General features: G+C 48.2%; 1 protein-coding gene across 1 annotated transcript; it reads right to left on the minus strand.

Moving 5' to 3' along the window:
* Nucleotides 1-3,506: 3,506 nt before the first annotated feature.
* On the minus strand, nucleotides 3,507-21,045 carry LRCOL1 (leucine rich colipase like 1). Its single transcript, XM_087423600.1, has 5 exons — nucleotides 20,938-21,045; nucleotides 19,017-19,142; nucleotides 18,763-18,888; nucleotides 18,558-18,680; nucleotides 3,507-3,626 (listed from the first exon to the last, which is right to left on the minus strand). Exons 1-5 carry the CDS (start codon nucleotides 21,034-21,036, stop codon nucleotides 3,507-3,509), a joined length of 594 nt encoding a protein of 197 aa, XP_087279726.1. The 5' UTR covers nucleotides 21,037-21,045.
* Between the last annotated feature and the right edge of the window lie 645 nt (nucleotides 21,046-21,690).

Below are 21,690 nucleotides of genomic sequence, written 5' to 3' on the forward strand. Positions count from 1 at the left end.
GGGAAAGTCCATTGAGGTAAGTAACAGTTCAGGGCGGCAAGGGCTTCTCATTGGCTGAGCTGTGGCATTTCTCATTGGCTGAGCTGCAGTGTTTCTCATTGGCTGAGCTGCAGTGTTTCTCATTGGCTGAGCTGCGGCGTTTCTCATTGGCTGAGCTGTAGTGTTTCTCATTGGCTGAGCTGTGGTGTTTCTCATTGGCTGAGCTGTGGCATTTCTCATTGGCTGAGCTGTGGTGTTTCTCATTGGCTGAGCTGTGGTGTTTCTCATTGGCTGAGCTGTGGTGTTTCTCATTGGCTGGGCTGTTGCCAGGTGGGGAAAGAAGTCTTCCTCCAGTAGTAAAGTAGTTTTACTTCCTGCGAAAGATGTTTCCTGTTGGTGTGATTGACGATGTGTGATGGGGTGTGAGAGTTCCCCCTACGGACCTTCCGGACTCCAGTTTAGTTAAGGCTTCTTTTATTAATTTTCACACCAGTGATAGTTGGCCTTCTTCTCCTGTCTGTGTAGGGGTGATGTCCCTGTAGGAACCCCTATCAGCCGGGGCCTCAGTGACGGTAACATGGAGCAGAGCCATGGCCAGCCTGTATCACGCACAAGAAAGAGCCCCTGTGGAAAGCCACTGAGGTTCTTCGGTCATTTGTCACTGTCGCACAACTTAGCTCACTCTGACTGCTAAACTTCCTTGTGCGAGGAAGGAGGGGCTTGGAGCCAAACCACTACCTTCCCCTGCAAATCCACTCACACAGTCAGTCAACCCACGGCTATCTCCTCCTGCTCTGGACCAGGCCCTAGGCCTGAGATGGATCCTGGTGAGTCCCCTCCTCCAAGGAACTCTGTCTGTAAGCAAGTTGGGGTAACCCAGCATGCTCAAGAGGCAATGGGAGGTGTGTGAACCCACTGAGGTGCCTTGGAGCTGAGTCTTCGAGGAGGACAGATGATAACCACACCCTGGAGGTTTCTCCATGAACAGCCAATTACTCCTCCTCCCACTTTCCCAAGGGCCTGGAGTTGAGCAGCTCTTCATGCCCATCTCAGGTATTTCTAGAACAACTTGCAAGGTGTTACAGGCTGAATCGTGTCCCCGCAAATCCACATGTTGAAGCCCTAACCCCCAGGACCTCTGGATGTGACTGTATCTGGAGATGGGGGCCTTAAGGAGGTGATTGAGATAAAATGAGGTCATATGGGTAGAGCCCTAATCCCTTCTGACCAATGACCTTATAAGAAGAGGAGATGAGGACACAGACAGGCACAGAGAGATGACCACATGAGGACACAGGGAGGAGACGGCCATCTACAGGCCAAGGAGAGAGGCCTCAGAGGGAACCAGCCTGCTGACACCTGGATCTGGACTTCCAGCCTCCAGACTGTAAGGAATGAATGCTGTTTAAACCCCCCGTCTATGGTGTTTCTTATGGCGCCTGGCAGACTGGTACAGGGTGCAGGGCCCAATCTGTCCTCTGGTTGTCTCTCTGCTCCAGGGGCCCACCCAACCCTTCATTCCTGTTGCTGGTGGGTGAGGACACTGGGAGGTTTCGGGCAGGGGTCCTCCCCCTGACCACGAGTTAGCAGCACCTTGAGGAGCCATTAAAAATGCCTGGAACCCACCCTGGAGGCTCAGGGGCACGGGCAGGGAGTGGGGCCCAGGCGAGGGCGTTTCCAGTGGTTCCTTGGGTGATTTAACGTGGGGCCAGGGCGAGAACCATGGCTCAGAGCTCCCGGGTCCAGAGGGGCAAAGCTCACCAGGTGTAGGTGTCATCACTTGAAATGTGGCCAGTGCACCTGAGGAACTGAATGTTTTTATCTTATTTAGTTATAATTCATTTAAATATAAATTTAAAAGTTGGCAACTCAATTATTCATAATCGCAGTTATATTTGAAACAACTGGAGCATGGGAATCTTTTTCAACTGTACATTTTATAAAATCTAAATATAGATCAAATATTTCCAATGAAAATTAAGCATCTGGATTGACAGATGCTGCAAGCATAGAATACACACCAGATTTCAAAGATTTATTATAAAAAAAAAGAATGTAAAATATCTCAATAATTTTTTATACTGACTCCATGCTAAAATGATACTATTTTGGATATATTGGATTAAATAAACTATGTTGCTAAAATCAATTTCACCTGTTTCTTTTTACTTTTTAAATGTGACCAGTAGAAAATTCTAAATGACTCTGCAGTTTCAGTGCTAGATATCTACCCAAGAGAACAGCAGAGCTACAAAAACTTGTCGGTCCACACAAAAACACACAGATGTTCAGAGCATCATGATCCACAATTGCCAAAAGCCCAGCCCAAATGTCCATCAACAGGTGAATGGATAAACCAAATGTGGTCCATCCATACTCTGGAATATTAGCCATAGAAAGGAAGAAGCATTGACACACGCTACAACATGGATGAGCCTTGAAAACAGGATGGTAAGTTATAGAAGCCAGACACCAAAGGCGACATATCATATGATTCCATTTGTATGAAATGTCCAGAACAGGCAAATCCATAGAGACAGAGAGATGAGTGGTTGCCAGGGGCTAGAGGGTGGGAAGGGATTGGGGGTGATGGCTAAGGGATGTGGGGTTTCTTTTGGGGGTGATGAAAATATTCTAAAATTGATTGTGGTGATAGTTGCATAACCCGTGAATACACTAAAAGCCATTGAACTGTACACAATTCCCATGAATTGGGTGGCATGGGAATTATATCTCAAACGCTGTTTTTAAAAAATACAGAAGTGACTCACAGGATTATTTCTGCCGGATCATGCTGGTTTAGAGACCCTGGAGCAGACGAAATTAGGTGTGAAGCCCCTTGGAGTGGGGAGCAGCTTGAAGGAAGTGGGGAGCCCAGTGGGGCTCTGGGAAGGCTACCGAGACTGGCAAGAGGGGGAAGCGTCGGCTTGCTCCCCTCCTCTGACAGCGCAGCCCTGCCCCGGGCCAGGGCCTCTGGGCTCTGTCTCGCTGTGGTTAGCGCCTGGCTCTCCCATGGCCTCGCAAAGGGAGACCTGGCATGGGCTCTGAGAAAGAAGTCATTCAAGTGTGCTGGGCACTCCTCCAGGAGCTCCCTCAACCTCAGACCTCCCATTCCTCAACTCCACGCTCCAGGGGAAGGCTCGAGAGCAAGGTGAGAAGCGTCTGAGTCAGGGTCGGAACCCACACCCTCTGGCTCCAGAGTCTGTGCTCCACCCACCGCACGTGCTGCCCCTGGGCGCGGCCCGGGCTCCTTGGACTCACGGGAGAACAGGTTCACCTGGAAAAGTGGGTGCCCCCGTATCTGCACCCCACAGGTGCCTGGTTAGAAACAGACCCTGGCACCACCGTTGGGCCACTTGAGTCACCGAGGAGGCAGCTGGAGACACCAAAGGCTCCACCTTGCAGTGTTGGGCCATGCCGCATCTGTCCCCCATCCCCTACCCCCACCCCACCCCCACCCACGGGCCCTGAGTCATCACCCCTGAGGCCCTGTCCACTGTGAAGGCAGCTGACACTCAGTTGTGGCTCTAAACCTCCTTGCTCATGTTCCCGTCACATCCCAGACGCAGCATTCTCTGCAAAGTTGGGGGCAGAATGTGGCCCCCACCCTCGAGGGGAGTCAGGCTTTCCTGCAGATAGACATGGTTCTAGAGAGAGAAGAACAGGAATGTGACTTCCCCGGGCTGAGTCTCCCAGACCCCCTGGTGGGGGTTCCCTTGGGAATGGTCCTAGGAACAAGTCTGCATTTGGTGGCCTCTCCCAGGGGTCCTGAGTCCGTGGGGGTGGCACGCCTGAGGAAGAGAATGACCCACACGCCAGAATTGACTGAGGTTCTGAAGTGACGTGTGTGTCCCCAAAATTCCTCAAATGCACCTTCTCAATCCAGGTTAAACTGCTCTAGGCCAGCAGCCACGGGCAAACTGCTGTTTTCCTGCTGAAAAGGGAAGATTTCAGGGTCTGTGGAGGAGGCCCCAGCCGACTGGTTCCCATTACCATCAGAGGTGCACCTGGGGGCTGCCTGGGTCCGCTGTAACGCCAAGGCCACATCGCCACCTGGTGGCCGCCCTGGGACTTGCACTGGGCCGAGCTGGCGTCTTCATTCTTTCCTGAAACTTTCCTCGCGCACCCACGCGATGCCAGGCATGTCCTGGCTGCTGTGAGTGTATCAAGGAGCAAAGTAGGCAAATGCCTTTGGTGGGCCCTCTTTCTCCAGCGGTGAGACACAGTAACACAGGTAAGTTGTCCTGTGTATCAGAGGCCCTGATACATCAGAGGACAGGGAAGGGAAGAGGGGGTACCAGGGTGGTCGAGGAGAAAAGACTTTTGGGGGTGAGGGAGGGAGCTGGGTGGACCCTGGGGGGGAGAGCATTCCAGCAGAGGGAGCAGCCAGTGCAAAGACCCTGAGGCAGGAGTGACCGTGGCCAGCTCCAGGAGGAGCGAGGTGGGTGAGGCAGCACCGCAGAGAACGAGGAGAGGAGACGAGGTCAGAGACACAGCTAGCCACACTGTGGTGGGCCCTACAGGTCACTGTGAAGGTTTGGCTTCTACTCCAGGTGTCTCTGGAATATTCTGAGCTAAGAAGAATGATCCTTCTGGTTTTTTGGTTAAGAATGCACTGCGGTCATGATGGGATACCACCTCACAGCCAGTGGGATGGCTAGGATCAAGGAGACAGATGGTAACATGTGTTGTCCAGGGTGTGGACAAATCGGAACCCGCTGTGGGAATGTGACACGGTGTAGCCACTTCGGAAAGCAGTCTGGCAGTTCTTAAAAGGTTAAACTGCACTCTTAGGTATAGACCCAAGAGAATTAAAAACGTATGTTCACAGAAAACATGTACATGAATGTTCACAGCCCAAAAAGTGGAAACACATGTCCATCAATGGATGAATAGATAACAAAATGTAGTTATATCCAAATATACTATTCAGCCACAAAGAGGAACAAAGTTGTGCCACATGCCAGCGAAAGAAGCCAGACACGAAAGGCCACTTATTGTGTGGCTCTGTTTATGTGAAATGTCCAAATAGGCAAATCCATAGACACAGAGAGTGGATTAGTGGTTGCTGGGGGAGGGGGATGGGGAGTGACTGCTAGTGGGTTCAGGGTTTCTTTTCAGGGTGATGAAAGTGTCCTAGGACTAGATAGTGGTGATGGTTTCACAACCTTGTGAATATACTAAAAACACACTTTGGTGAATTTTATGGTATGGTCATGCATCGGTTAACTACAGGGATATGTTCTGACAAATGCACCACCAGGCGATTTCATCGTTGTGTGAACATCACAGAGTGCACTTACACAAACCTAGATGGTACAGCCTACTTCACACCTAGGCGGTATGGTACCAATCTCGTTGGACCACGGACGTCTATGCGGGCCACCATTGACCAAAATGTCATTATTCGGCACACGACCGTATGTGAATTACATCTCAGTTTTGAAAAAGAACAAGAGAGAGGGAACGGTGTCTGCTGACGTAAGTGTGGGTCCCTCCCTGACGGAGCCTGCAGGGTAGCTGGGTCGTGGAGTGAGCATCTCCTTCACTGGAATGAGTTGCTCAGCTCTCCTGAGCAGCTGCACCAGCAGACCTGAGGGTTCCCATTTCCTGCCTCCTCGCCTCCCCAGAGAAGAGCTGCTGAGATCTGGGGGGACATTTGTTACGGCAGCTAACATCACCCTAACTGATAAGGTCGGGAGCCGGGCTCTGGTCATGGTTTCTCTGCACAGTGACCTCATACTAAGCGATGGATTACATCTTTAATGAGCTGGGACGCCACCGCCGTGATGTATTAACCTTGCCCTGCACAAGGGCTGACCTTCCAACTGTCCTCTCTGTGCAACTGGTCTTTCTTTTTTCTCAGTTCCTGCACCCACACCACATTGTTTTATTACTAGAGCTTTGTAGCAACTTCATTTCTGTTAAGGAAAGTGTCCTTTTTTACTTTTTCTTTAATTAAAATTTGACCTATGTTGGATATATATATATCCAAAATTGTTTGTGTGTGTGTGTATATATGTGTGTTTTTTAGAGATCATTTAGTGAATAGTTACAAAACCCAACTAAAATTTTCATTGGAATTGCACTGATTTTATCCATTAATTTGGGGAGAGTAGATATTGTTATAATATCAAGTTGTAACATCCAAGTGCTGGGATGCCTTCCATTTATAATTACATCTTCTAGGTCTTTCATTAGAGGATTTTTTTTTCCTTTGTTAGATTTTTAAGAGTTTCCCACAGGGGATCATGTAAATTCTGGGTAAGTTAATTCCTGGATACAGAATAACTTTATTGCTAATTTGAAAGGTGCGTTATTTTTATTATGTTTTCCCGCTGGTTATTGGTGACACAGGGAAAAGCTGTTGGTTTTTATGGGTTGGTGTTGTATCTGGTAATCACGGTTCTAACATGTTGTTGACTCTTGGCTTTTCTGAGAAGATAATCACCTGATGAGCAAATAACAGTTTTATCTTTTTTACTTCTAATTCTTACACCTCTTATTGCTTTTCTTAAATTTATTTTTTTGCATCAGCCAAGACTGCCACTTGAAGGGGACTGTGGTGTTACACACTTTTCCACATACCGTGCCCTCTAAATGCAAGCCTATGACTTCATCTGGTGCTCAATTAAAAATATAGAAATCTGTTCCAAATCTTAAAGAAAAGGGAAACTTGTGTTTTGTATGATATAAGTTAGGAACTGTGCTTAGCTGCTAGGAATACAGATGTGAATCATAGTGACTGGGGTCAGGGGTCATACAGACACGAGTAATGGTGACTGGGGTCAGGGGTCATACAGACACGAGTAATGGTGACTGGGCTCAGGGGTTGGGTTTTTCTCTTTCATCTGAAGTCTGGTGTGAGCAGTCAGGGATGTTGCTGTCACACCACATGTCGCTGCACCCAGGTTCATTCCGTGTCTCTGCTCTCCCATCCCTAGCTCATGGCTTCCATGTACCTAATGTTTCCTCAGGGTCATAAGGTGACTTTTGGCGCTTCAGCCATCATCTCTGAGTTCCAGGCTGGCAGAAGGAGGAGGGGAGGACCCCCATCTTCCATGAAAGTTCCCCCAACACTCTTTACAAAAATCTTGTTATCAGAAATGCGTCACAAGGCCACCTCTCTCCATAAAGGAGGGAAAATTGGTTATATACTAGGCTCGTTATAACCCCAAATGAAATGGGGGTCCCATTGATTAAGCAGAAGGAAAGAACAGATGCTAAGGAGGACCCATTAAGGGCTGGCGTGTTGTGAGCCTTGCCCCCCCTTCACTTGCTGCCTCCCCAAAGACTCTAGGCAGGAAGTGAGGGGGAGGGACAGCCACGTGGGGGACCTTGACCCGCGGGAAACAGGAGACGGGAGGGAACAGGATGAATCCTCACTCCCTGTCCCCCAGGGACTGGTCCAAGTGGCTGCTCCTTGTACATCTTCTGGGGGTCTCGCACGCCAGGGAAACAATGCCACTGAGGGCCCTGCTCGTGGTGGCAAGAATGCGTCGCAGGTCTGCTCACACCTTCCTCGCCTCACTTCCCACACGCAGCATCCAAAATACCAACTTTGAGGGGGGGCCAGCCCGGTGGCTTAGCAGTTAAGTGCGCGTGCTCCACTTCGGTGGCCCAGGATTCACCGGTTTGGATCCCGGGTGCGCACTGTGGTGGTGTCCCATATAAAGTGGAGGAAGACGGGCACAGATGTTAGCCCAGGGCCAGTCTTCCTCAGCAAAAGGAGGAGGATTGGCATCGGATGTTAGCTCAGGGCTAATCTTCCTCACAAAAAGAAAAAAAGTACCAATTTTGGGGCTGGCCCGGTGGCATAGCAGTTAAGTTTGTGCATTCCACATCAGCTTCCCCGGGTTCTTGGTTCAGATCCCGGGCGCGGACCTACACATGGCTCATAAAGCCATGCTGAGGTGGTGTCCCACATACAGCAACTTGAAGGATGTACAACTAAGACATACAACTATCTACTGGGGCTTTGGGGAGAAAAAAGAAAAAAAGGAGGAAGACTGGCAACAGGTGATAGCTCAGTGCCAATCTTCCTCAAAAAAAAAAAAACTTTCCCAAAGTCAGACCAGATTTGTTTCACGTCGACCTCACAAGTTACATTAAAATGGACCGATTGAGAGGAAGTCAAGATGGTGGCGTAGGCAGACTCTGAACTCACCTCCTCCCGCGGACACAGCCAATTTACAACTACTCATGGAAAAATTACCCCTGAGACAGAACTGAAAACTGGATAAGAGGAACTCCTGCAACAATGGACAATCCTAACTGAGGTAGAAGAGGCAGAAACTCCCTTCTGGAGAGGAAGAACGCCGCCTTCACCAGCCGCAGCGCCTCACGGCCGCCCGGGAGCAGCCCACAGGTCCGCAGCCCTCCCTGGAGGAGCAGGCCCCTGAGCTGGGGAGTGCCCCCACTGGGGGCATTTTGTGGACCCAGCGCAATGGAGACGAGTGGCATAATATCTGACTTTGCCTGCTACTAAAACATTGGGGAGTACCCCCAGAAAAGCTGGTTCACAAAGAAATTAAAACTGGCTCTTAAAGGGCCCACACACAAACTCACCCATTTCAGAAAGCAACCTAAAATCACCAAAAAGAAAGGTGCACAGTGCTGTGGTGAAAAGAGACTCACCTGATAGGCCCTGAGTGCATCTCGGTGAGAGGTGAGACCTCTCCAGGGACTGGGACATTGGAGGCGGCCATTGTTGTGGCCTGGTGTGGGCGTGCTGACACAGACGCCATTGGAGTTCTCCCTGAGGCCTGCTAGCCCAGGGTCTGCCCCACCCGCTAGAGCACTGATTTAATCCAGCTCAACTGGGGCAGGCAGCCCACCCTAGAGACTGGCCCCACCCAACAACAAGCCCTCAGGCAACTTGTGGGCCTGCATAAATTGGTCACTGGATTCTCTGCAGCCTGGCAACTGAGCCAACTTCAGCGGGGCAGGGTGTGCACAAGGAGTGGGTGGAGAGTCTGGGGCACTGGTGGAGTGTGTGGGGCTCCCGCTGTGGAGAGACTGGGTCCGCTTCGGGAGGTCGGGGCGCGTACACGGGGCAGGACTGTGTTGACTGTGTGTGTGGACCTGTGGGTGGCAGGGCTTATCAGCTGCAGAAGACTTGTGCTTCTCAAACACTCAATAGGGGGTTTGCCCCACCTTCCAAAGCCTGAAACAATTGGGTGCTCCCATGCCTGAGGCCAGCCCCACCCAGCTGCAATCCTCAGAGAGCTGACAAGAGACCTAAAGGCTGGAGGCTTACAGCAATTGTAAGGCCCTGAGCCTAACAACCTGCCACGCTGGGGGCCTACTCACTTAAAAGAAATACTGCAACACAAATGTGGTATTAGAACTTGCAGCCAACTGTGCTGGGGCTCCCCACACCTGATAAAGAGACTGAAGGGCCCACAACAACTACAAGCAGCTGAGCATTACAACAGCTGGCCAGGAGCATAACTCGGCCTCCCTGGGCACCTACAGGGAGAGCAAACAGGCCACAACAGAAGGACACACGTAGCCCACATAGGGGTCACCCCTGGAACATTGAGAACTGAGGGAAGCACACTGGAAGCCTCCTAAGGCATCACTTACATAAGGTCACCTATCCAAGCGCAGGAGATGTAGCTGACCTACCTAATATGTAGACACAAGCACAGGGAAAGAGGCAAAATGGGGAGGCAAAGGAATACATTCCAAGTAAGGGAACAGGACAACACTCCATAAAAGGAAATAAGTGAAACAAAAATGAGCAACCTATCTGACAGAGAGTTCAAACAAAGAGTATTAAGGATGCTCACTGATCTGGGGAGAAGAATAGATGAACTCAGTGAGAATGTCAACAAAGAAATGGAAGATATAAAAAAGAACCAATCAGAAATGAAGAATACAATACTGGAAATGAAAAATTCACTAGAGGGACTCAAAAGCAGAGTAGAGGATACAGAAGAATGGATCTGCGAGCTGGATGAAAGACTAGAAGAAATTACCCAAGCTGAACAGGTAAAAGAGAAAAGAATTAAAAAGAGTAAGGACAGTCTAAGGGACCTCTGGGACAACATCAAGTGCACTAACATCTGTGTTATAGGTGTCCCAGAAGGAGAAGAGCAAGACAAAGGGGCAGAGAATCTATTTCAAGAAATAATAGAGGAAAACTTCCCTAACCTAAGGAAGGAAACAGACATCCAGGTACAGGAAGCACAGAGAGCCCCAAACAAGATAAACCCAAAGAGGCCCACACCAAGACACATCATAATCAAAATGTCCAGAATTAAAGATAAAGAGAGAATCCTAAAAGCCGCAAGAGAAAGTCAAGTTACATACAAAGGAAACCCCATAAGGCTATCAGCTGACTTCTCAGCAGAAACCTTACAGGGTAGAAGAGAGTGGCACGATATATTTAAAGTGCTAAAAGGAAAAAACTTACGGCCAATAATACTCTACCCAGCAAGGTTATCATTCAAAATGGAAGGAAAGATCAAAAATTTCCCAGACAAGCAAAAATTAAAGGAGTTCATCAACAAGAAACCAGTGCCACAAGAAATGTTAAAGGGGCTGATTTAAGGGGAAAAGAGAAGACCACGAATAGGAAAAATGATCTATTTCCATGATAAGAATGTAATGGATACAAATGCACAAAAAAGAGGTTAGATATGATATCAAAAACATAAAAGGAGGGAGGAGGAGAGTTAAAGAGTAGAACTTTCAGACAGAGGTCAAACTAAAGAGACTATCAATTTTGTATAGAAGAAGAAAGGAACAGAGAAGGACTACTAAAACACTGAGAAAAAAAAAGTTCAAAAATGGCAGTAAGTACATACTTATCAATAGCTACTTTAAACGTCAATGGACTAAATGCTCCAATTAAAAGGCACAGGGTGGCTGACTGGATAAAAAAACAAGACCCATATATATGCTGCATACAAGAGACACACTTTAGACCTAAAGACACTCACAAACTGAAAGTGAAGGGATGGAAAAAGATACTCCATGCAAATGGCAATGAAAAGAAAGCTAGGGTAGCAGTACTCATATCAGACAAAATAGACTTTAAAACAAAAACTGTAAAAAGAGACAAAGAAGGGCACTACATAATGATCAAGGGAACAATCCAACAAGAGGATATAACACTTGTAAATATCTATGCACCCAATTTAGGTGCACCTAAATATATAAAGCAATTATTAACAGACATAAAAGGAGAAATAGACAGTAACACGATAATAGTAGGGGACTTTAACACTCCACTTACACCAACAGATAGGTCATCCAAACAGAATATTAATAAGGAAACATTGGCCTTAAATGACACACTAGAACAGATGGACCTAGTAGATATATACAGAGCATTCCATCCAAAAACCGAAGAATACACGTTCTTTTCAAATGCACATGGAACATTCTCTAGGATTGATCACATATTAGGCCACAAAACAAGTCTCCATAAATTTAAGAAGATTGAAATAATACGAAGCATCTTTTCTGACCACAACGGTGTGAAACTAGAAATCAACTATAGGAAGAAAATCAGAAAAGCCACAAATACATGGAGATTAAACAAAACGCTACTGAACAATGACTGGGTCAACGAAGAAATCAAAGAAGAAATCAAAAAATACCTGGAGACAAAAGAAAATGAAAATACAACATGCCAGAATTTATGGGATACAGCAAAAGCAGTTCTAAGAGGGAAGTTTATAGCGATACAGGCCTATCTCAACAAACAAGAAAAACCTCAAATAAACAATCTAACAATGCACCTAAAGGAACTGGAAAAAGAAGAACAAACAAAGCCCAAAATTGGTAGAAGAAGGGAAATAATAAAAATCAGAGCAGAAATAAATGAAATAGAGACCAAAAAAACAATAGAAAAAATTAATAAAACCAAGAGCTGGTTCTTTGAAAAGATAAACAAAGTTGACAAACCTTTAGCTAGACTCACCAAGAAAAAAAGAGAGAAGGCATAAATAAGTAAAATCAGAAATGAAAGAGGAGAAATTACAACAGACACCTCGGAAATACAAAAGATTATCAGAGAATACTATGAAAAGCTATATGCCAACCAATTCGACAATCTGGAAGAAATGGATAAATTCTTAGAATCATACAACCTTCCAAAACTGGATCACGAAGAAGTAGAGAATTTGAATAGACCGATCACCAGTAAGGAGATCGAAACAGTAATCAAAAACCTCCCCAAAAATAAAAGTCCAGGACCAGACGGCTTCCCTGGTGAATTCTACCAAACATTCAAAGAAGACTTAATACCTATCCTTCTCAAACTCTTCCAAAAAATTGAGGAGGGGGGAAAGCTCCCTAAATCATTCTACGAAGCCGACATTACCCTGATATCAAAACCAGACAAAGACAACACAAAAAAAGAAAACTACAGGCCAATATCACTGATGAATATCGATGCAAAAATCCTCAACAAAATACTAGCAAATCGCATACAACAATACGTTAAAAAGATTATACACCATGATCAAGTGGGATTTATTCCAGGGATGCAGGGATGGTTTAACATTCGCAAATCAATCAACGTGATACACCACATTAATAAAATGAAGAATAAAAATCACATGATCATCTCAATAGATGCAGAGAAAGCATTTGACAAGATACAGCATCCATTTATGATAAAAACTCTGAATAAAATGGGTATAGAAGGAAAGTACCTCAACATAATAAAGACCATATATGACAAACCCACAGCTAATATCATCCTCAATGGTGAAAAACTGAAAGCTATCCCTCTAAGAACAGGAACCAGACAAGGATGCCCACTGTCACCACTCCTATTTAACATAGTACTGGAAGTCCTAGCCAGAGCAACCAGGCAAGAGAAAGAAATAAAAGGGATCCAAATTGGAAAGGAAGAAGTGAAACTGTCACTATTTGCAGATGACATGATTTTATATACAGAAAACCCTAAAGAATCCACCAGAAAATTTTTAGAAGTTATAAACGCATATGGTAAAGTTGCAGGATACAAAATCAACATACAAAAATCAGTTGCATTTCTATACACTAACAACGAAGTAGCAGAAAGAGAAATTAAGAATACCATCCCATTTACAATTGCAACAAAAAGAATAAAATACCTAGGAATAAACTTAACCAAAGAGGTGAAAGAGCTGTACACAGAAAACTGTAAAACATTGCTGAAAGAAATTGAAGAAGACACAAAGAAATGGAAAGATATTCCGTGCTCTTGGATTGGAAGAATTAACATAGTTAAGATGTCCATAGATCCTAAAGCAATCTATAGATTCAATGCAATCCCTATCAAAGTTTCAACAATATTTTTCACAGAAATAGAACAAAGAATGCTAAAATTTATATGGAACAACAAACGACCCCGAATAGGTAAAGGAATCCTGAGAAAAAAGAACAAAGCTGGAGGGATCACACTCCCTGATTTCAAAATATACTACAAAGCTATAGTAACCAAAACAGCATGGTACTGGCACAAAAACAGACACACAGATCAATGGAATAGAATCGAAAGCCCCAAAATAAACCCACACGTCTATGGACAGCTAATCTTTGACAAAGGAGCCAAGAACATACAATGGAGAAAAGAAAGTCTCTTCAACAAATGGTGTTGGGAAAACTGGATAGCCACATGCAAAAAAATGAAAGTAGACCCTTACCTTACACCATACACAAAAATTAACTCTGAATGGATTAAAGACTTGAATGTAAGACCTGAAACTATGAAACTTCTAGAAGAAAACATAGGCAGTATGCTCTTCGACATCGGTCTTAGCAACATATTTTCAAGCACCATGTCTGACCGGGCAAGAGAAACAATAGAAAACATAAACAAATGGGACTACATTAAACTAAAAAGCTTCTGCACAGCAAAGGAAACCATCAACAAAACGAAAAGACAACCTAACAATTGGGAGAAGATATTTGCAAACCATACATCCGATAAGGGCTTAATCTCCAAAAAATATAAAGAACTCATGCATCTCAACAACAAAAAAACTAACAACCCAATTAAAAAATGGGCAAAAGACCTGAACAGACATTTCTCCAAAGAAGATATACAGATGGCCAACAGACACATGAAAAGATGTTCAAAATCATTAACTATCAGGGAAATGCAAATCAAAACTACAATGAGATATCACCTCACGCCCGTCAGAATGGCTATAATTAACAAGACGGGAAACAACATATGTTGGAAAGGGTGTGGAGAGAAGGGAACTCTCATACACTGCTGGTGGGAGTGCAAACTGGTGCAGCCACTATGGAAAACAGTATGGAGATTCCTCAAAAAATCAAGGATAGAGCTACCATATGATCCAGCTATTCCACTGCTGGGTATTTATCCAAAGAACTTGAAAACACCAATGTGCAAAGATACATGCACCCCTGTGTTCACTGCAGCATTATTCACAATAGCCAAGACTTGGAAGCAACCTAAGTGCCCATCAAGAGACGAATGGATAAAGAAGATGTGGTATATATACTCAGCCATAAGAAATGATGAAATCCAGCCATTTGTGACAACGTGGATGGACATTGAGGGTATTATGCAAAGTGAAATAAGTCAGAGGGAGAACGTCAAATACCGTATGATTTCCTTCATTAAGTAGTAGATAACAACAATAAACAAACACATAGAGACAGAGATTGGATTGGTGGTTACCAGAGGGGAAGCGGGGAGGGGGGAAGGCAAAAGGGATAATTCGGCACATGTGGGCGGTGATGGGTTGTAATTAGTATTTGGGTGGTGAACATGATGTAATCTATGCAGAAATAGAAGTATAATGATATACACCTGAAATTTATACAATGTTATAAACCAATGTTACTGCAATAAACAAATCTGGGGCCGGCCCCATGCCTTAGTGGTTGAATGCGCACGCTCTGCTGCTGGCGGCCCGGGTTAGGATCCCGGGCTCTCACCTACACACCGCTTGTCAAGCCATGCGGTGGCGGTGTCCCATATAAAGTGGAGGAAGATGGGCATGGATGTTAGCCCAGGGCCAGTCTTCCTCACAAAAAAATAAATAAATAAAATGGACGGATTTCCAACAACAAGTGAGAGGTAAGGAAAGCCATAGGTGATGTAACCCCACCACAGCCAGGATACCAAACACTTTCATCACCACCAAACCCCTGTGTGGTCACATCCTTCCCCCCCGCAACCCCTGGCAACCCCTCATCCGTTCTTCATCACCACACTTGTGTCTTTCGAGAATATCATATAAATGGAATCTCACATATATGACCTTTGAGACTGGCTCCATCACTCAGCGTCATGCCTTTGAGATCCACTCAGGCTGCTGCGCGGATCAACAGTTCGCTCCTTTTTGTTGTTTGGTAGTGTCCCGTTGTGTGGACATGCCACATTTATTGATCCATTCACTCCCTGAGGGACTTGTGGGTCATTTCCAGTCATTAGCGATTATGAATATATCTCCAGCAAATATTCACGTACAGATTTCTGAATGAACGTAAACTTCAATTCACTGGGTAAAGGGGAGTGGAATTTCTGGGTCATACGGTAAGTGTGTCCGTGTAAGAAACCGCTAAACTGCTCCAGGGCGGCTGTCCCCTCTCATTTCCGCCGTCAGGGTACGAGAGCCTCAGCTGCTCTGCACCCTGGCCGCACTGCTGTCTGCAGCATTTCCCATGAGCGCTCGTGCAGCGCAGCCGCTCTGGTTTCCTCTCCCTGACGGCTGAGGTGGTGAAGGGGTTTCCACGTGCTTACCCGCCATCTGCACATCGCCTTTGGTGAAGTGTCTGTTCAAGTGTTCCGTCTACTTTTTAACTGGGTTGTTTTCTAACTGTTAAGTTTTGAGAGTTTTTTATAGATTCTGGGTACAAGTCCTTTGTCAGATACTTGATTTGTAAACATCTCTTCCAGTCTGTAGCTTGTCTTTTCAGTCTCTTAACAGTGTCTATCATAGAACAAAGTGTTTAATTTTAATGAAATCCAATTTATCTAATTTTTCTTTTATGGGTGGCATGTGGTCATGTCTAAGAACTCTTTGTTTAATCCAAGGTCTTGAAAATATTCTACTTTTCTTCTACATGCTTTATAGTTTTATGTTTTACATTTAGAGCTATTCTGTTTTGTTTGTTTGTTTGTTTTTTTAACTACGCTTTGTGGCTTACCTGTCCTGTTCTCATTATCAGGATGGGAGCAATGGTTTCTTGTGACTTTCTTTACAGAAATTGTCTTAGCTCAGGCTAAGGAGGGAGAAGGAGTAGGGGGAGGGGGGGAGAAGGCAGGTGGGGAAGGGAGGGAGGTGAATTATGTTTAACAGAGACCAGAAAAGAAGCCTAGTGTTGGCAAGTGTGGGTAAGGGAAGCAGCAGCAGACAGCTGTCCAGGTGGTTACTTCACTCCTGGCGCTCTGGGAACACTGAACAGCCCGCTCTGGTGTTTGCCCCGAGGAAGCCGCTGGTGGGAATAGTGTCTAAGAAGCCAGGGCGTCCCTCTGGAGGAAGCTAGCATGGACTAGGGGCCCAAGGGAGAAGGAGGAATGACCCAGCAGAAGCAGGTGCCCCTTGGGGGTCTTCAGCTTGGGTCTGCTCCAACACCCAGAACGTGGGCCCTGTGTTTTGAGTCCTGTCAGCAATGTTTGGGGAGCCTTTCTGGTTTGGAACAACCTACTGGTTACTTTTACTTGCAATGACGAGATACACTCGTGCGCCTTCATTATGGAAACGCCTGCCGGGGGCGGGGACGGGCCTCTGCACACCTCAAAGGCTCCATCCAGCACCTACCCTTTCTTCTCTGGATCCCATTAGACATGCTTCTTAGGGAGGCACCACTCGACCCAAGCAGACTCCATATTTTCTACAGGTTTTTTTGCCTTTTTGTCGGAAGAAAATAGAAGTGAGAAAACACACTCTCGTTCAATCAATAGCGTTTATTGATGCTGAGTCACTAAGTTTCAGGTTCTGGTAGCTGCGATTTGTTCTCACAGACACCGCACATGATTGGTCTCAAGGAGTGACCGTGAGGAGACAGTGACAGGTACGTTTAATACCTAGAGATTTTCACAGCCCAGAAAGAGCAGAGTGAACCCGAAGCGAAGCTCCCACCTGCATCAGGCGCGATGAGATCCGGAGTGAGCATCTCCGAGGTCCAGGTTGGTTCTTCAGTGCACGGAGTGGTGTCATGTCACTAAAGGACACAGCAAAAGTTAGGAAGTGCACAGGGAGAGACAGCCCCTCCGAGGCAGGAGCAGAAGGAAGTGGACTTTCCTAAGAGCACCAAACATCTCTCGCACAGGCGCTGATGGAACCAGCTCCCCTGGGGTGAGGACACCACTGGGAATCATCTGATTCATTCAGTCATGCATTTACGCATTTGTGAGCACCTGGTGTGTCCCTGGCAGCACTCAGGTGCTGGTGGTACCATAGCAAGCAAGATGTGGCCAGTGCTCGAAACCTGTGCTTCTTAACCTTTGGGGGTCAGAGACGCTTTTATAATCAGATGGAAGTTATGCATTCTAGCATGAAACATGCTTAAACACCCACACTCATTTCACAGAGTGGTCTCTCACACCAAAGCCCCTCTCCATCGCTGTGCCCCCTGATCTCCATCAGCCTCTGATATCAATGTGCCTGTCATCTCCATCAGCCCTTCATCTCCGTATGCCCCCCAATCTCCATCAGCTCCTCAATCTATCTGCCCCTCATCTCCATGTACCCCCTCACCTCCATCTGCCCCTCACCTCCATCTGCCCCCACCTTCATCTGTCCCTCCCCTTCATCAGCCCCTCCCTCCATCTGCCTCCCACTTCCATCTGCCCCTCCTCCATCTGCCCCCACCTCCATCTGTCCCCTCCCTCCATCTGCCTCCCACTTCCATCTGCCCCCACCTCCATCTGACCCCCACCTCCATCTGACCCCCACTTCCATCTGCCCCCCACCTCCATCTGACCCCCACCTCCATCTGTCCCTCCCCTCCATCTGTCCCTCACCTCCATCTGTCCCCTCATCTATGCCTGCCCCCACCTGTCCTCCATGGCTCTCTGCATGTTCTCTGCCCTAGGAGGCTGACCCCTGAGGGCCACATCACTTGTGCTCTCTTTCCTTCTAGATTTCCCATTAGGTTCAGCCAATGGAAGGCTCCAGAAGGAGACGGGAGGGTGGGAGGAGAGAGAAGCTCCTGAAGAAGGGTCCTCCCTGGCTCCCTCCTTCCGCCAGCTGTGGGGTGGCAGCAGCCCCACAGCTGCTAGTCCCCGGGGACTCTTGGTCCTGTGGGTTTGCCACCTGCCACGCCTCTGATGGCCCTCCACCAGGTGTGCCAGCACCTGTTTCCTGCTGGGCCCTAAGGGACCTGCAAACCCCACTCTGCCCTCGAGCTGTGTCCCTTTGGGATGCCTGGTCCCCACTTTCCCGCTTTAGGAAATGGACACTGAGGCCAATCTCCAGAAGGCAGATGGTGGCCTGTCCTGGAAGGTGACGCCCCAGGCTTCAAGGACACAGCCCCTACTCACTAGCTGCATGACCTCAGGCAAGTCATGGCTTTCCTGAGACTTGGTTCCTCCTTGGGTGGCTATGGAAGCGCCTCCACACAGCTGTGAAGGGGACTCGGTGAGGACTCACCAAGGGCAGGCACTGGACCAGGAGGCCACTCTGGGGGATGCACCGATGGCGGCTGGCCTCGTTCAGCCTGATACAGCACTTACTCTGGCACTCGCTGTGGTCGGTGCAGTAGACCCCGTTTGGCTGGAGAGACACAGAGGTCAGAGGTCGCCCCCAGCAGCCTAGAAGTCTTCAACAAGCACCCTCGCACACCCTCTGCCCTCACCTTGCGCCATGGCACGCACTGCAGGAAGATGGTCTTGCGCGTGCAGAACATCTGCGCTGCGTAGTTATTTGTGACACAGCACCTACTCCGGCACTCTAGGTGGTCCAAGCAGGTGTGCCCGTTCGGCTGCCAGAAAAAGGAGACCCTTTTCCTGCCCAGCCCCCCAGGCACCTTCCTTCCCAGAGGACATGGGAGCTCTGGGCAACAGGGCTTCCTCTCTCCTCCCCGCCCCTCGCCCGCCTGTCAGGACGCACCTTTCGCCAGGATAGGCACTGCAGGAAGATGGTCTGGGGGGAGCAGAACCTCTGGGGGTTCAGGCTGTTGGTGGTGCAGCAGTTGCTCTGGCATTCTGAGTGCTGTTGGCAGGGCTCCCCGATCACCTGCAAAGTCGGGCAGGCACGTTAAACCAAGCGGCTTCCTGCAAGGGCTTTGCCCCTTCTCTGCTTCCCCGTGTCCCATATCCTTCAAACTGAGCTCACCTAGCAAGTTTCCTGTAACCTTGGCAGACCATGGTGGGTCTGGAAGGCCAAGGGAGCCAGTGGAGAGAGAGCTAATGGTGATCTGTGTCTGTTGTGAGCCATGTGGACAGAAGGGTAAACTGAGGTGCAGAGGTTGAGGGGAGCTAGCGGGCGGCTGAGCAGCAGGGCAGGAAGGAGAAGTGCTGCGTACAAAGCTGACACGCTCTCACACAACATTTACAGGTGAGGCCCAGGCTCAGAGATGATAAGGAACTTGCCCAGGGTCCCAGATCCAACAAGGAGTTGTAACTGAGACTGAAGCCCCTCCGCTGCCACCAGCCTCCCGCACAGAGGCCACCAGAGTCAGCGTAAACTTTGACCACAGTTCTCACACCTTTGGTCTCAAAACTCCTTTACAAACAAAACTACTGAGGGCCTCACAGGCCTGTTGTTGGTGTGGGTGACAGCTAACAGCTTGCACCGCAGTAGACACTAACGATGAGAGAGTTTTAAATATTTACATGTTAATTTGTTTAAAAATAATGAACCCATTCCATGTTAACATAAATAACAACTTTTTATGAAAAACAGGCATACTTTCCAAAACAAAACATGCTGAGCAGAGTGGCGTCACTTTGCGTTTTGGCCAGCTCTTCATGTCTGGCTAGTTCACAGAGATGACTGCACCTTGTTGCCCCCTGTGGAGACATCACATACCCTGTGGCCTCGGGGAAACTCCCCGCATGCTGGGGGCAGAATGAGAGGGACAGGGCAGAACACATCCAGTGTTATTATGAAAGCACTTTGACCTCAGGGACCCTGCAGAAGGGCCTGGAGGCCCCGGGCCCCGAGCACCCTGGGAGCTGTGGCCTTGACAGTGGAGACGTGCTGAGGGGTTTTCACCCAGGAGACTCTTTGTTCTGCTTTGCTTCTGTTTTTAAGCTCTTGCTGACTGACAGTTAAAGCCGAGACTGACGCTCAGAGGCTGGAGGCCAGGATCCCAGCTGGGCGGCTTTGCAGGTGAGAAACGGGGACAGAGGAGGAAGTTAACTTCTGGAGTGGGGCGCCCTCAGCTGTGGGAGCTTCAGGAGCGTCCCCTGTCCCCTGGGTTCTGGGGGGACAGTCATGGAGAAAGGAAACAGGAGAGCCCCTGGGGAGGGTGAGCCCAGACATGCCTCCTGCATCCTGGCCGTGTGCCCACCATGCTGCAGGGAAACACAGACGTGGCAGGACGTGTGGATTGGGGGGGTGACACAGGGACAGTGGGACAGACAGACACTCTGATGCTGTTTTCACTATCACACCAGATTCCCTCACCCGGACTGCTCCCTGTCAGACCCCACGTGAGCCCTGCCTTGTCACTTGCCTCTGCCCCCTACACCCCACCCCACAGGGACCCTTTGCTCCGCCTGCACCCCCGTGCTGCGGGCCTGAGAGCCACTTCTATCCCGGGCAGCATGGATCACTGAGGACTTGCCGGCCTGGCCCATCTGGACCTAGAATTTGGTGTTGTGGTTCTAGGCACAAGCACCAGCCTTCCCGGGGACCCGCGTGCCTCAGGAGGAGGTTGTGCTCACATGCACCTTCCTTTGTGCGGAGCCCAGGAGGCAGCGGGCACAGAGCACGGGGCAGACAAGACGAGGGGGCCCCACTGAGCCATAGTGAGGCTGAGCGTGGGCAGGCCTCGACTGGCGCAGCGACCAGATGTGGCACTTACCTTGTGGGACAGGAGCTGGTTCTTCTTCCCGCTCGACACCAAGAACTTGCACAGCTCCAAGAGCAGCAGCAGCAGCAGCAGACGCCCAGCAAGCGCCATCAGGTGGCAGGCCTGTCAATGCCCAGATGGCTACGGAGCGCCCCACACCCAGGGCATCCTTGCCCCAAAGCACCCCATGTGGGCACTTCTCCCCTTCCCAATCTTTCTCTTCCAAAGTGGATAGCTTTTGAATTAATAGGCATTATTTTCTAGAGCAGTTTTAGGTTTACGGAAAAATTGTTCAGAAAGTACAAAGAGTTCCATATATCCCCTCTTCCCCTGCCTTAGTTTCCCCTGTTATTAACATCTTAGTTGGTGTGGTGCATTTGCTACAATTGATCAACTGATATTGATCAGTTGTAAACCAGAGTCCACAGTTGACACCAGGGCTCCCTGTTGGTGCCGGACACTCTGTGGGTTTGGACAAATGCGTGACACACGTGTCCACCACGACAGCGTCCAGAGCAGCTTCACGGCCCTGAAAGGCCTCTGCTCCACCTGCTCATCCCCCTCCCCCTCCCCCTGGCAACCGCGGTTGTGGCTTTTCCACAGTCTCCTAGAGTTGGAATCACACAGTACGTAGCCTTCTCAGACTGGCTTATTTCACTTAGCAATGTGCACTGAAGGTTCCTCCATGTCTCTTCGTGGCTTCAGAGCTCATTTCTTTCTATCTCTGAGTGGGAAATGGATTTTCAACAACCCTTTCTCCAGGGA

This window comes from Ceratotherium simum, chromosome 35, assembly GCF_057802395.1.
Source record: "Ceratotherium simum simum isolate JZ-2026a chromosome 35, ASM5780239v1, whole genome shotgun sequence".
In the NCBI taxonomy this organism is placed as follows: domain Eukaryota; kingdom Metazoa; phylum Chordata; class Mammalia; order Perissodactyla; family Rhinocerotidae; genus Ceratotherium; species Ceratotherium simum.